The sequence below is a fragment of the Cnephaeus nilssonii genome, assembly GCF_951640355.1.
Source record: "Cnephaeus nilssonii genome assembly, chromosome: 19".
Lineage (NCBI taxonomy): Eukaryota > Metazoa > Chordata > Mammalia > Chiroptera > Vespertilionidae > Cnephaeus > Cnephaeus nilssonii.
The window spans coordinates 51522064-51535756 of record NC_137090.1 but is presented as its reverse complement, the minus strand read 5'-3'; the positions used below and the strand labels follow the sequence as shown (position 1 = coordinate 51535756).

At 64.5% G+C, this 13693-nt stretch overlaps 1 protein-coding gene across 1 annotated transcript in view; it reads right to left on the bottom strand.

Moving 5' to 3' along the window:
- MAP2K3 (mitogen-activated protein kinase kinase 3) overlaps positions 1-13319 on the bottom strand; it is a 26625-nt gene extending 13306 nt beyond the window's left edge. The window contains 1 exon segment of the mRNA XM_079796955.1: positions 13023-13319. Within this exon segment, the coding sequence (XP_079653081.1) occupies positions 13023-13071 (49 nt within the window). The 5' untranslated portion in view covers positions 13072-13319.
- Between the last annotated feature and the right edge of the window lie 374 nt (positions 13320-13693).

Below are 13693 nucleotides of genomic sequence, written 5' to 3'. Positions count from 1 at the left end.
CTGAAGGGGGGAGGGGGCCCCGGCTGAAGGGGGGAGGGAAAGGGCCCAGGCTGAAGGGGAGGGGGCCGGGCTGAAGGGGGGAGGGAGGGGGCCGGGGCTGAAGGGGGGAGGGGGCCCGGCTGAAGGGGGGAGGGGGCCCCGGCTGAAGGGGGGAGGGAAAGGGCCCAGGCTGAAGGGGAGGGGGCCCGGCTGAAGGGGGGAGGGACGGGGCCCGGACTGAAGGGGAGAGGGAGGGGGCCCGGGCTGAAGGGGGGAGGGAGGGGGCCCGGGCTGAAGGGGGGAGGGAGGGGGCCCGGGCTGAAGGGGGGAGGGAGGGGGCCCGGGCTGAAGGGGGGAGGGAGGGGGCCCGGGCTGAAGGGGGGAGGGAGGGGGCCCGGGCTGAAGGGGGGAGGGAGGGGGCCCGGGCTGAAGGGGGGAGGGAGGGGGCCCGGGCTGAAGGGGGGAGGGAGGGGGCCGGGGCTGAAGGGGGGAGGGGCCCCGGCTGAAGGGGGGAGGGAAAGGGCCCAGGCTGAAGGGGAGGGGGCCGGGCTGAAGGGGGAGGGGGGGCCCGGGCTGAAGGAGGAGGGAGGGGGCCCAGCTGACACATTCGGAGGATCCGCCAGGCCAGCATCGCCAGCGTGGCCTTTGGGGTGTGGCAGCCCGGGGCTGAGACCGCGGGTCCCCTCTCTGCACCTCCGGGTCTGAGTTTGCAGAGAGGGCCTCGGAGACATGCCCAGCGCCAGCGCGGTGGGTCTCCAATGTGGCCTGGGCACGGGGTGCGGCACACACGGGTCCGGTCAGACAGACACGGGGTTCGCACTCAGTAATGAGGATTAGGGAAGCCTTGTGTGCTGGACGGGAGGCTTTTGTAATTAGCAAGAAAGACATTTTATGTTTCACGTTAACCAGCGGGCCTGCTGGGCCTGCCCACCGCCTCCCGCACGGGCCTGCTCTCGCCCCACTCGCACCTTCCTCCCCTCCAGCCTGCACGCCGCCGCCCGCCCCAGGACGACCATGTCCTAAGAGGCGCGCCCCTCACCAAGCCTCGGTTTCCCTGTGTTTCCAGGGAGCTTCCACCCCGGCCGGGCCAGGGGCCTGAGGGGCGCGTGGAGGCACAGGGCAGCGGCGAAGGGGCCTCACGTCTGCTCCCCTCCGGCCCTGGGGGGACAGAGGTGCTGTGAGCACATGGACTGGGCGGAGGGGAGGGCACGGGGGACAGATGTGCTGTGAGCACAGGGACTGGGCGGAGGGGAGGGCACGGAGGGGGGGACAGAGGTGCTGTGAGCACACGACTGGGCGGAGGGGAGGGCACGGAGGGGGGGACAGAGGTGCTGTGAGCACACGACTGGGCGGAGGGGAGGCCCTCCTGCCATCGGGGTCACCAGGCTGCATCCGGAGGGACTGGTCTCCCTGGGGCTCTGCCAGCTCTGGGGGAGACGGCCCAGGACCAGGCCATAGGCCACCCGCTGCTGCCACTCTTCGCCATGGACGTCAGCACTGGGCCCAGATGGCCAGGCCGCCCGGGCCGCCCAGGGCGAGGCTATGGCAACCGTCGCCACCACAAACAGTGTCACAGGCCACCACAAACAGCCAGCCTCGGGGGCACGGCGCCAGGCATCCATGTCCTGGGCCTGCACCGCCTCCCAGCAGGCCACAGGCCGGGGACAAGAACTCGGCCCAGCCGTGAAGAGAGGCGCCCTGGACTCAGACACAGCTCCGCCGGTCTGGCCACCCTGCCGTCATCTCCTCCCACGCGCGTTTCTGGAATACGCCACCTGCTCTCCCAGCTCAGGGCCTTTGCACGTTCTGTTCCCTCCGCCTAGAATGTTCTCCTCGACCCTCACCTGCACCTGCTCAGAGAGGCTCTCCTCGTGGCTCCCGCTAGGCCCTGACTGATGGCTCCCTGGCGTCCAGCTGGCCTCTCCCTGTCACTTCCCACTCGTCTCCTGCAGCAGCTATCTGAGCCCTGCAGCCGCGCCCCGCAAGTGGCTTCATCGGGTGACAGACCAGCCTCCCAGGGCTGAGCGTGTCCAATGCGGCTATCAGTGCCACGCCTCAGCAGCGCCTGCCGCGTGGCAGATCAGATGGAACCATCTGGAAACCCACAGTACCCAAGGTAACGCCAGGCCCCAGCCCCAGAAGGTCACTCTCGTAACACTCGCCGCAGCAGGCCCACCGCCAGTGCTTCCTGTGTCTGACGGACGGTTCAGAGCGGAGATGGACGGACCACGTCTCAGAGGGAGGTCGTGGGAGCGGACGGGAAGGCGGGTCTGCGGCTTCAATGACCAAACATCAACCGAGAGCCCGAGCGGGGCCATCCAACCCGCCAGCCCCCGTCCCCAGGCCTGGGGGGTTCTACGTAAACAGATCTGCGCCTCTCTCCAGGGTGCATCCTGGGAGCAGAGGGTGGGCAACCCTCACCATGAGCCCTGCCAGGGGCTCCGCTCACAAAGCGCCCACCACCCCCCATTCAGTCCCTTCCCAGTTCCCAATGACAAAGGCAATGCTCCCATCAGGTAAGAACCCCATGCCGCCAGGGAGGGGGGACCAGATGTCCAGCGCTCCCCACGCTCCGTCCCGGCCCGTCTCATGCAGCCGGTCCTCTCTCCGGTGGGGGACCCTGCGAGATCGACGAGGCCAACGCACTCCGGCTGCACCGGGGCACCGTGAGGCCCCGGGCCGGCGTTCGGGGGGCTCCCTGGATGGCTCACCGGATGGCTCGTGCTCACGGGCTTTAACAAGCCAGGGCCCACGCCCAGCATCTGACGTTCACCCCCACTCACTGCCGTCATCACACCAGCTCCCGGCTGAGGTGCTCAGAGCCCCGGGGCGTGGGGAGGGGGACACGGAGGCTGGAGCCCCTCCATGGCATCCCTCCCTCACCGAGGCCCTGGGAGCCTCGGGGTCACCCCAGTCAGGCTCTGGCAGGCGGCAAGGACAGGCCTGTCACTCAGGCAGCGGCCAGGGGGTCCCCAGTGCTGCAGGCCCTTACCCTGAGGCCTGGGAGGATGGAAGGCTCTCTCACTCACTCACCTACACATGCCAGGCCTGGCACCTGCCAGTCACCAGCTGTACCCCAGCAACAGGGGAGCAGCGGACGAGACTGTGGAGAACGCTCAACCCCAGGCCCTGGCCTCCCAGGCCCCTGGTCCCCCCTCATCCCTCCACTTTCTCATCTGCAAAGCGCCTGAGGAGGATTCTCTCTCTGCCCGCCTCCCGGCAGCCGTCTGCTCTACGATGAGCAGACAGGGGCCTCGACGCCCAGGCTGTGCTTCAATCACGGGCACGCATCAGTGTCTGAGGACGTTCTGAGAGTCACAGCGTGGGGGTGCTATTGGCATCCGGTGGGTAGAGGCCAAAGATGCTGTTTCACAACCCACAACGCACACCCAGGCCCCACCACCGAGAATAAATCCAGCCCCCAAAACAACCGACCACACCCTGGCCATGTGCTCAGTGGTTAGCGCATCTGCCTGAGCCCAGAAGGGTCGTAGGTTCGATTCCCAGTCTAGGGCGCAGGTTGCAGGTTCGATCCCCGGCCCAGTCAGGGCATATGCAGGAGGCAGCCGACCTATGTGTCTCTCTCACATTGATGTTTCTCTCTCTCTCCCTCCCACTCTCTCCAGAGATCAATGGAAAAAAGATCCTCGGATGAGGATTAAAAGAAAACAAACAGCTGACCACAGAAGAACGGACTAACAAGTGAAGTCAGTGTATGTAACGTTCACACAGAATTCCAAACATGCTGTGTGCTCTGAGGAGGAAGAAGTGGGGCCCAGGGATCTCGGGGGACTCTTGGAGGTGAGATTTGAGCCAAGGATGACTTGGGGAGAAGACAGCTGTGGGAAGCTCCAACCTTCCTGATGTCGCGGCCCTTTAATACAGCTCCTCATGCTGTGGTGACCCCCAACCACACAATTATTTTCGTTGCTATTTCATAACTGTAATTTTGCTACTGTTATGAATCATAATGTAAATATCTGTGTTTTCCGATGGTCTTAGGCGACCCTGCTAGCGGTTCTCAGCCTGTGGGTCGCGGCACTAAAAAGGTTGAGAACCACTGATCTACAGCAACAGGGGTCTGAGCACAGGGGGCAAGTGCACAGGGGCTGGGCAGGGAGGAGGGGGGCAAGAGGAAGAGGCTGCGCCAGCCTGTGGAGCCCAGCGGGGAGCCTGAGGCCGCCCCAAGGTGCCGGTGGGTCTGAGGGCTCACAGGTCACCACTCGAGGGAGCTCAGCACCATCCAAAGTTCCACGGACCCAGAAACCCCACTCCAAGGAACCCATCCCTAGGTCACAACTCTCACAGATAGAAAGAATCAAGAGCCACCAGCATTTGGTGAGCACCTACTGCGCCAGGCCTGTGCTGAGCACGGAATCACATCCCATCCAATCCCTTCAGCAGCCCCAGAGCAGGGACACCTGAGCTCTCCATTCTACAGATGAGGATACTGCGGCCCAGGGATTACAACATCCAGAGACTGGCAGGGTCTGTGGGCCCCTCAGCAGAACAGCAGGCAGCACCCTCCATGCGTGGTGGGGAGTGGGAGCAGGAGGAGGAGCGCGGATGGGTGAAAGGGAGAAGCGCTGGTCTCCGCATAGAGGGGTCCAGGAACAGCAAAAAGCTCTTTTTGTACCCTTGAGATTCCTAACCACATGCAGTCCAGCTACTAAAACGTAATTTAGATAAAATAACAAGAAAACAAGAAACCCTGTCTACCCCCCGTCTTGGCTGCTGCAGGCCTGGGACTCGTGCCTGCCACTGGCAGCCGGACCTCCTGGTGTCCCCCTCGGGCTCCAGCAGCAGGGCCTGCTCGGAACCGGACGGTGCCGCAGACACTGGAGAGGCCAGGGTCACCCCCAAGGCCTGGAACACAGGTCCTGGCTCCTGGGGCCGTCAGACCCCGGCTCCCTGAACGGCAGCTGTGGCCACGCATGCCAGTCCGGCCGAGGCGGACAGAAAGTGAGTGAGGCAGGATGGGCTTTGGCCTCAGGGAGTCTGAGCTGTGGCATGACCTTGGGCAAGCCAGACCCCTCCCTGAGCCTCAGCCCCCTCCCTGGACATCACGGTGAGTGCAATGGCCTTGACCTCCAGGAGAGAACGAGCCTAAGTCAGGGCCGCGAAGACAAAGCCAAGCTCCGAAGTCAGACAGATGTCACTTCAGGTAAGTCACTCCCCACTTCAGGCCTGTGTACTCGTAAAACTCAGTGATATTGCTCTGGCCAGTGTAGCTCAGTGGCTAGAAGCGTCAGCATGCACACCAAAGGGTCTCAGGTTCGATTGCTGGCCAAGGGCATGTACCTGGATTACAGGTTCGATCCCCAGCCCTGGTCAGGGCGTGTGTGGGAGGCAACCAATCGATGTGTCTTCCACAGCAATGTTTCTCTCTCTCTGTCCTCCCCCTCCCTCCCCTCTACTCTCTCTAAAAATCAATAAAAAAAATATCCTCAGGTGAGGGTTAACCAAAACTAAAAATTAACCAACTCAGTGATGCCCGGGGAAAGCACACCCACGCTGATGGGTGACCACGAGGCTGGATGAGACCCTGCAGGTGAAATGCCTGGCACCCAACAGGTGGATCCCTGGCCACCTGGCCTTGGCCCAAAGGCCTCTGGTAATGAAGGTGAACCCTCAGACCACAGTGTGGGCCCCCCGCAGACAAGGTGGGCCGCCACACTTGAGCCCCAATTCCAGGCTTCAAGAGGCTGTGGCTGGAGAGGGATGTTCCCTGAGTGACACCCAACCTTCTGAGAGCCTCAGGGGAAAGCGGCTCATGGGTGGAGTGCCCACAGGTCCCCGCGGGGCCGGTGTGAGGTCATCCTAGCTGCCAGGCCACCTGGGCATGCTGGGCAAAGGGTAGAAGTGCCTCTCTTAGCTAGCACAGTCATTCTTGGTTTTATTGCCGTCAGGATCAACACAAAACCTTGCCAACAGGGCGGATGGAGAAACACCTGGGAAGGTGTCCTGGTGGTAAAGCACGACCTGCAGCTGAGGCTGCACGGTGTCCCTGGCCTGGCAGGTCTCCGCCTTCTCACCTTCCACAGCAGCCGGAGATGGGCGTTTCATTCCCATCGGTCACATGAGAACAGCGAGGCTGCTCGGGGGTCCCAGGGGAGCCGGGACACAGCTGGATCGAGAACCAGCTCCCCCCCAGGAGTCCCCCCAGACTCACCTATCAAGGGTCCAACCACATCACCACAGGGCCTGCCCCTGGCGACCTCGGACGGACGCAAGCTGAGGCAGTGGCTGGAGGGCATGGTGACCAGGTCAGGTCACGACCAGCAGAAGATGGAGAGGCAGGAAACAGCCCCCGACGCACACCCGGGACCGTCATGGGGAGTCCTGTCCAGGACGCGCAGCACGGCCACCGACACCCACACAGCACGGCCTCCTGTACAGCCATCTCCCCCTCCCTCGCTGCTTCCCAAGAGCGCCCACACCCGCCCTGCGCCAGGCCCCCGGCTCGCACTCCACCCCCGGCTAAGGCGGCCCCTGCGTCCGAGCCGGTGCCTCACGGGACGCGGTGACCGTCGGGCTTCGGGCATGGGCGGGCCGCACACTGCCCCGTGAGCCGGGAGTTTCAGATTCACTTAAAGCAGCAAGATCAGCTGCAAACACTCAATTCGTGCCCTCGGAGCCGGTGTCGGTCCTGCTGTCCTCCCCCTGAGGCAGGGAGGACACTGAGGCCACCGGGCTCCTGAGGAAGAGGCAGACCGGAGCCCACCACCACCTACCAGGGCGCCCGGGCGGGTGGGCGCGACCCGGGACTCTGCAGCGCGGTGGCTGAAACCTGCCCGCGCAGGCGAGCGCGCCGTCTGAAATAACGGCAGCGGGCACCTGCCATCTGGCCCGGCACACGTGGCCAGTTTGGCTCAAATAGTCTCTCGTGAAATTTCTCTGGCGGTGCGGCCGCTCCTCACACTGACGTTCACTTGGCAGAGGGGCCGGGGCTGGAAGCGGCCCGCCCGGGCCCACCCTGCAGCCCAGGCCAGCGCCCTGTGCACCGCCGCTCCCGGGTCCCGGCTCCGCACCCGGTGCACGTGGCTGAGCCTCTGTCAGAAGCCCGGCCTCCTTGCTGGAAGCAGCAGGGCATGGCTTTATCTGAGCTGTTCTTAGAACATCCTCGAGAGAGATGAGGGCTGAGATAGCCCAGGGGAAAGGGGAACTGGGCGGCTGCTTTAAATGGAGGCTTTTTAACTAGAATGCTTACCGAGAGTGAGCGACATCTTTGCCGGTTCAACGAGAGAGAGAGGACCCTGGCTTCTCCGGCCTGCACAGCCACTGGGGTGGTGACAGTGTTGGAACCCTGAACCTGGGGTGTGGCTCTGGGCCAGGAGGTGTCCGAGCGGCCCCCGAGGAGCTGGGCGGAGCCGGGGGGAGGTCAGGGAGCCCTGGGAGGGGGTCACGCGGAGGAGCCGGGCCTTGGAAAGCACCGAGGCCCCACGGCAGCGGGCACGCTCCTGGCCCTGCCCGGCGTCCTCAGGTGACGGAGAATCTCTGTGGGCTCGTCTGGAGGTGTGCAGGGCAGGGCTGGTTTTCCCGAGAAGTGTGTTTAGACTCTCCAGGTCTCAAACTTAACACAGAAACCATGTCTCCCCGTGGGCAAGGCCCCCGCCGGCGAGCCTCCCTTAGCACTGAGGTGGCTGAGCTGACGGTCCTTGATGCTTCTATGTTGCACGCACAACTAGAAAAAGTCAGCCATACATCAGACAGAATGAATGAAAAGAAACTATAAAGACTGTCTGACTTAAACAGACCTCTTTTAACCTAAAGTGAAACTACATAAAAGGATTTACCAAAGAGAGGGAGGTAGCTAAAGTATTTAAATAAATGAATCAACCTATGTCTTTTAGGTACTGACCTAATTCTTAGAGGTATTAACAATGGCTGTTCTTACTTTAAATTTGGAACTGAACTTGTCAGATATAACTTGTAAGTTTCTCTGCTGAGTCCGTGTGTGCCTGCACACGTGCGCGGTGAGCACGAGAGCACCTTCTGCCTCTGGATGACACTGGAGAGTGAAGGTAAAGGCAGCGCTTTAAGCCTGGGCACTCTAAAACTCTCAGGAAAGATTCACGAACTCAAATGCTTGTCAGGTTCATGCGATCCGAGATTAATCCTTAGGAAATAAAGCTAGCGTCAGTCTGTTGGTTTAAGTAAGACACACGTCTCTCTCTGAGTCCATGTTCATAACTGACTTTGGTGTCTGTGAAACACGCTTCTAAAGGTCCGGTGATAAAACAACGAGTCGCCAGGAACCGGGGAAACCCGGGCGCCGCTCGGTGCTGCCCGCTGCCCGGCTCCCCTTCTCCGATGTTCGCGCCCGCCTCGCGCTCGGGCGGGACTGAAAGCAGGGAAGGACGATGGCCGACACTCCGGCGAGGAGACCTGCACCCTGCCCAGGTGTGACAGAGGCACTTCCAGAAATGCCACGCGGTAACTGCCTGGTCTCAGCGAGCTCACAGGACGGAAAGACTGAACCCAGGCCTGCCGCCTGCTGGCTCCGGCACCTCCCCACGACGGGCATCGGACACTCGCCTCCACCAGCCAGACATCAGGCTCCTCGCAGACGAGACGCCGCGGACATCACGGGTGGATGGACACCTGCGGCTCCGCACTGACTCAGCACCCACCGCTTGGCCTTCCCCACCTGTGTGCTGATTACATGATCCTTTGATGCCTGTCCTTTGGGCCTTGCTCATGACGACTGCACATGTGTCCATGTGCCACCGGATGCCAAATCCAGGAAGAGGAGACGGAAGGTAGGAATGGGGTCATGATCTTCCGGAGAGAACGGACCAGGGTGGTGCTGGGTTCTTGTTCTGGGTTTGTTGGTACGGTTTTTGCGAAAAGGCCCTAAGGCTCGAGACGCCTTCACCCCAACTCAGATCCCACGGCTCGGTGTTGCCCCCCCACCATGGTCAACAAGGCGACTTCCCAGGGTGAGCTCCCAGCCTGCGAGGGGCTCCCGGTGGTGTGCTCGTGCGGCCCCAGCGCGCTTCCTCTGCGGCCCGCCTGGCCCTGCGCCCCTCAGGCCGCCGGCACCCTGGCCTTGGTCTGGCTCTCGGAACTACTATTCCCAGGACCGCCTTCTGCTCCCGGGCAGAGAGAGCTCTGGAAGAATCGAGGCTCCTCGCTCACCCCGTATTCCCTCAGCGGCACTGTGCCTGCACCATGATGTTCTACCAACTGCGAGGCCGGCCGCGGAGGCTCCTGTCCTCCTGAGCCCCCCTCCACCTCCCTTCCTGCTCTGGGAGAGGCAGACCTATGCACCCAGTGCTCTCTGCTCCCGGGGCCCTGCCCAAGAAGACCCAGGCGGCAACGGGAGCCCAGCACCAGCGTGGGGACCGGAGCGGAAGAGCCTGGTACACGCTGGCTGCCACTGCAGGACCCTGCCCCCTGACCACCCCCAGGTCACAGGCTCCCAAGCCCATCATCAGAAGCCGGTCCTGTGTATGTGCCCACCACCAAGCACCTGCAATAACGAAACCACAACAGACGCCCTTCCGGTGACGGGCGATGTGGGTCTCTACCGCCACCCTGCGAGGGAGGCGCTTACCCCACTTTGCAGAGAGGCCCTGTGAGGAAGGCAGGAAGCAATGGAACCATCAGAATTGGAAGCACAGGCTCATTCTTACCCCCTAAGCTCGGCTCTGCCCGATGTCCAGGCTCTTTGCGGGGAGGGGACAGTCTGGCTGTGCGCCGTGCTTGACACTCAGCGAGAGGAAAGTGAATGTCTGCAGCCATCTGTGTGGCTGCCAGCAGGACAGGCAGGCGGGATCCCCATTCCCATTCTGCAGGGGCGGACACTGAGGCCTCTCCTCACAGTGGTGGGCCACGCCCAGGGGACTTGAGCCACTGCAGAGGGCAGTGAGTGCACCGGACACCCCGTGCCCCACGCCCCGCAGTGCGGGGGCTGAGCCGAGCTCTGGCTGCGGCAGTCTTCACCTCGCCACACCTGTCTCCCCAGCTCGGGCCGACCCGCACGCCTGGCTCCTCGGCTCCCAGGTCCACAGTCTGGCCTGAGCGCGCCGGGCCAATGGCAGCGAAGAGCCGCCGCCACCTGCCCTGCTCCCTGAGCAAGAGGAAGCAGGGCGCTTGCCTAACAGGAGATTCCCGGGCGGGGCTGGCACAGGGCCAGGAGGGGTGGGGGTCCCCGCCCAGCCTGAGGTCCCAGAAGGGAGCCACCCCCCTTGCCCAGCTCAGAGCCAGGAGCTGACCTGCGAGGCTGGGCTCAGTCTCCTTTTTACCCACCAGACGGCAGCAACCAGCAGGACGGCATGCCCGGCAGGTGAGTCAGTGCCCGTGCCCGCTGACTCACCCACCGGAAGCCTTTGTGGCCCTGGCTCTGTCCCCACACAGGCAGCTGAGAACTGTGCTCCCTTCGGCCCCGGGCCAGGCTGGCTGAGCGTTTCCTGTGCGTCACACCGGGCGGAGCAAGTCCCCAAGGTGCCGCCCTCTGCCCTCCCAACGCCGGAAAGGGACACTGCGGGGCAAAGGCCCGCACACAGCAGGACAGACGTGCTCCTGCACCCGCAGTGCACCGGGCAGCAGGCGGGGCCGGGGATCAACCACGGGGTGCCTGGTGGGGGCCCTCGGCGCGGAGGGGGAGGGGCAGGACAGGATTGTGTGGCGCCACCAAGGACACATGTACCTGAGGCAGCAAAGCAGGACCACGCAGACCGAACGTGCTCCGGCCCCTGGCCCAGTGCCAGCTGCCTCTGGCCTCTGACTCCAGCCAAAGGCGGCCTGTGGGTGAGGAAGCCCGGGCAGGCCGCAGGAGGAGGCGGGGCGCCCCGCGAGGCAGGCAGCTGGCTCAGAGGCAGAGTTCCCGCAAGGCCGGTGCCAGCCACGCCCTGTGCCGCTCACACCCCTTTGAGGAGCCAGAGCACCACACTGGGGCCGTGCCCAGGGGAGGGAGGACGCAGCTCTGTGGCCTCGGCCGAGCCACACCCCCGCTGACCTTGGTGTTGCCATCTGTCCAATGGGTGGGACGCAGTGTGCGCAGAAGAGGCATCACCTCAGGCTCCGCCGCCGCCAGGTGGGCACGGCCTGCAGGAGACACCGCGGGGCCCAGGTATGACGGGGTGAGGGGAGTCCACCCAGCTCAGCTCAAGCACCCAGACAGGAGGAGGGGGGCCCGGGGGCTCTGGAGAAGGAGAGCCCCAGCTCCACGTGTCACACCTGACCGCGGGCCAGGCCTGAGCCTGTCTCCTCGCCTGTCCCTGGCACCTGACGGGAGCTCGGGGTGGGGGCCGTGGGCATGTTTGAGGGGCACGTAGCTTCCCCTCCACACCCTTTCACAGACCCCAAAAGGGCCGGCAGGGCCCCGGCCTGGGGAAGGCCTTCCCTCTCCCCACCCAACACCCTCTGTTACCTGAACCCAAACTGAACCCTCTCCACGGCGCCGGAGGGCAATGGCAGGCTGAGTGGCACAGCACAGGGACCCAGCACTGCCGCCCCCGGGTTTGCCCTTCACAGCCTGCGTGCCCACGGCTATCTGCTGATGCGTCCCGCCGGGCAGGTCTGCAAGGGCCCCCAACAAACACGGCTCCCAACCACTTCCTGCGCCCCCAACACTGTCAGTGAGAGGCACTGCCTGAGTCCCGTTCCGACCACGCCGGACCTGGGCCCGCGCTGGAGAGAGCCGTCTCCGGTCCCAGCTCTCCGGGGCTTCTGCCCTCCTGGATCCCAGTTCCACACGGTCCCAGCCTAGTCCCGCCCCAGCACCGCCCCCTCGAGTGCCGCCGGAGTTACTCACGGAGGTGGGGCAATGGTCAGGGATCCGACTCCCGTTTATGTAAGAGGCAACTGCCCTGCCCACCTTCGGCTGGGCCCTGGCTCCCAGCCACCACAGCCCCTCCCCGGACTCTACATACCCTCCCCTGCAGCTCAACCCAAGCAGAGGCAAGGCCTCACCCCACAGGCTGAGCCCTTTCTAGAAAAAAAAAGGTCACAATGGTAATAGGACAGCACAGCAACCATCCCTTCCTAAGTACCTACTGTGGCCAGACACCACGCTGTGGTCTCATCACCCACTCGTGCTTAAAACGTGTTAGTCTTCACTATGTCACAGGATACTCCAGAGTCCAGAGAAGGGAGGTGTGATCACGCCTATTTTACAGATAAGGAAACTGAGGCCTAGTGACACCCCTGCTGCTGGAGGGAGGCAGCCCACTCGTTACAGTTACTTCCAGTTTGGAAATCTCCCACACAACCCAGCCTGCTGAGACACCCACATGCCAGAAACAGACTTTCCTCTTCCTGCAAAAAAATCCCCCTTCCACCCTCCAGCTCACCACCCGCCCCCCCCCGCCCCCACCCCACACACACATGACAAATCCTGCAGCGGCAGTCACCACCTCCCAAAACTTTCCAGGAAGCCGGCTCCTAGGAGAAGACAAGAGCAAGCCCACTGCAGCCAGCACTCTGGGCTGGCAGCTGCCCAGCATCCCGACAGCAGGGGCTAGCCTGGCAGCAGCCAGCTCTGGAGATCTGGGACCTGGGGGTGAAGGGGAGCCCCCATGCAGAGAGAAGCATGCAGCCAGAGGAGGGGGTTGTGGTCAGGGAGGATGGGAGCCAGGAGAGTTTCCCAGGACGCAAGATGGCCAGAGTGGGGCAGAGGACTGGGGTTCTGGCTGGAGTATGGCCAGGGCAGCACTCGGGGGGTTGGGGAGGGGGGCAACAGTACAGCGAGACCCCCAGCAGGGAACCCCGCTGGGGCCCGAGGGACATCAGTCGGATCAGCCTGGACACAGCCCTGGACCCCGGCGTGGGCCGGGCTGGCGCAGGAGCTGGGGCACCCAGGCTGGGCAGTTCCGTCTAAAGAAGGTCGGAGTGACGTTCCCGATGGTGCGGGGGGGGGGGGGGATTAGGAGGCGATCCTGCCGCAGCTTGGGCCTGGGTGCAGAACCGAGGCCTGAATCGGTTTCAGAGAGGCCCGAGGCCGGAGTGGGGCCGGGCGGGCTGGTGGGATCGCGGACGCTCGGGACTCGCGCCCGGGCCGCACTGGCGGAAGGAAGCCGCGGGCCGGTGGCGCCTACCTTTGGCGGGGGGCACGCCGGCCGGCGGGCTCGGGGCGGGCGACTCCATGGCGTGGCGGCCCGGGCGGCGGGACTAGTCCAGAGGACAATGGACTCGCCGCGGGCGGAGCAGGCGCATGGCTGCGGCCGGGAGGCCGGGGCGGAGGAGGCGGCCGACGGAGCGAGGGAGCGGCGGCGAAGACGCGCCGGTGGCAGGCGGCGCCGGAGCTGGACTGTGCGGCGCCCGGGGCCGGGTCGGAAGACCAGACGCAGGACCCGCCCCCTCACACCGACCGGCTTATCCGTCTCCGGGGCCGGCTCCCGCCTATCAGACGCCGCCTGGCCCTGCCTGTCACGCACACACCTCGCCCTCCCGTGGCCCAGACCGGCTCCGCCCCCGGCAGCCCGCCAGTCACCTGGAAGCCCCGCCCAGCAGGCTCCGCCCCCGGCAGCCCGCCAGTCACCTGGAAGCCCCGCCCAGCAGGCTCCGCCCCCGGCAGCCCGCCAGTCACCTGGAAGCCCAGCCCAGCAGGCTCCGCCCCCAGCCAGCCCGCCAGTCACCTGGAAGCCCCTCCCCATCAGGCTCCGCCCCCGGCAGCCCGCCAGTCACCTGGAAGCCCCGCCCAGCAGGCTCCGCCCCCCCGGGGCCGGCCGCGTCCCTGCCGCGCAGGCCGGACGTCAGTCAGCCGCTC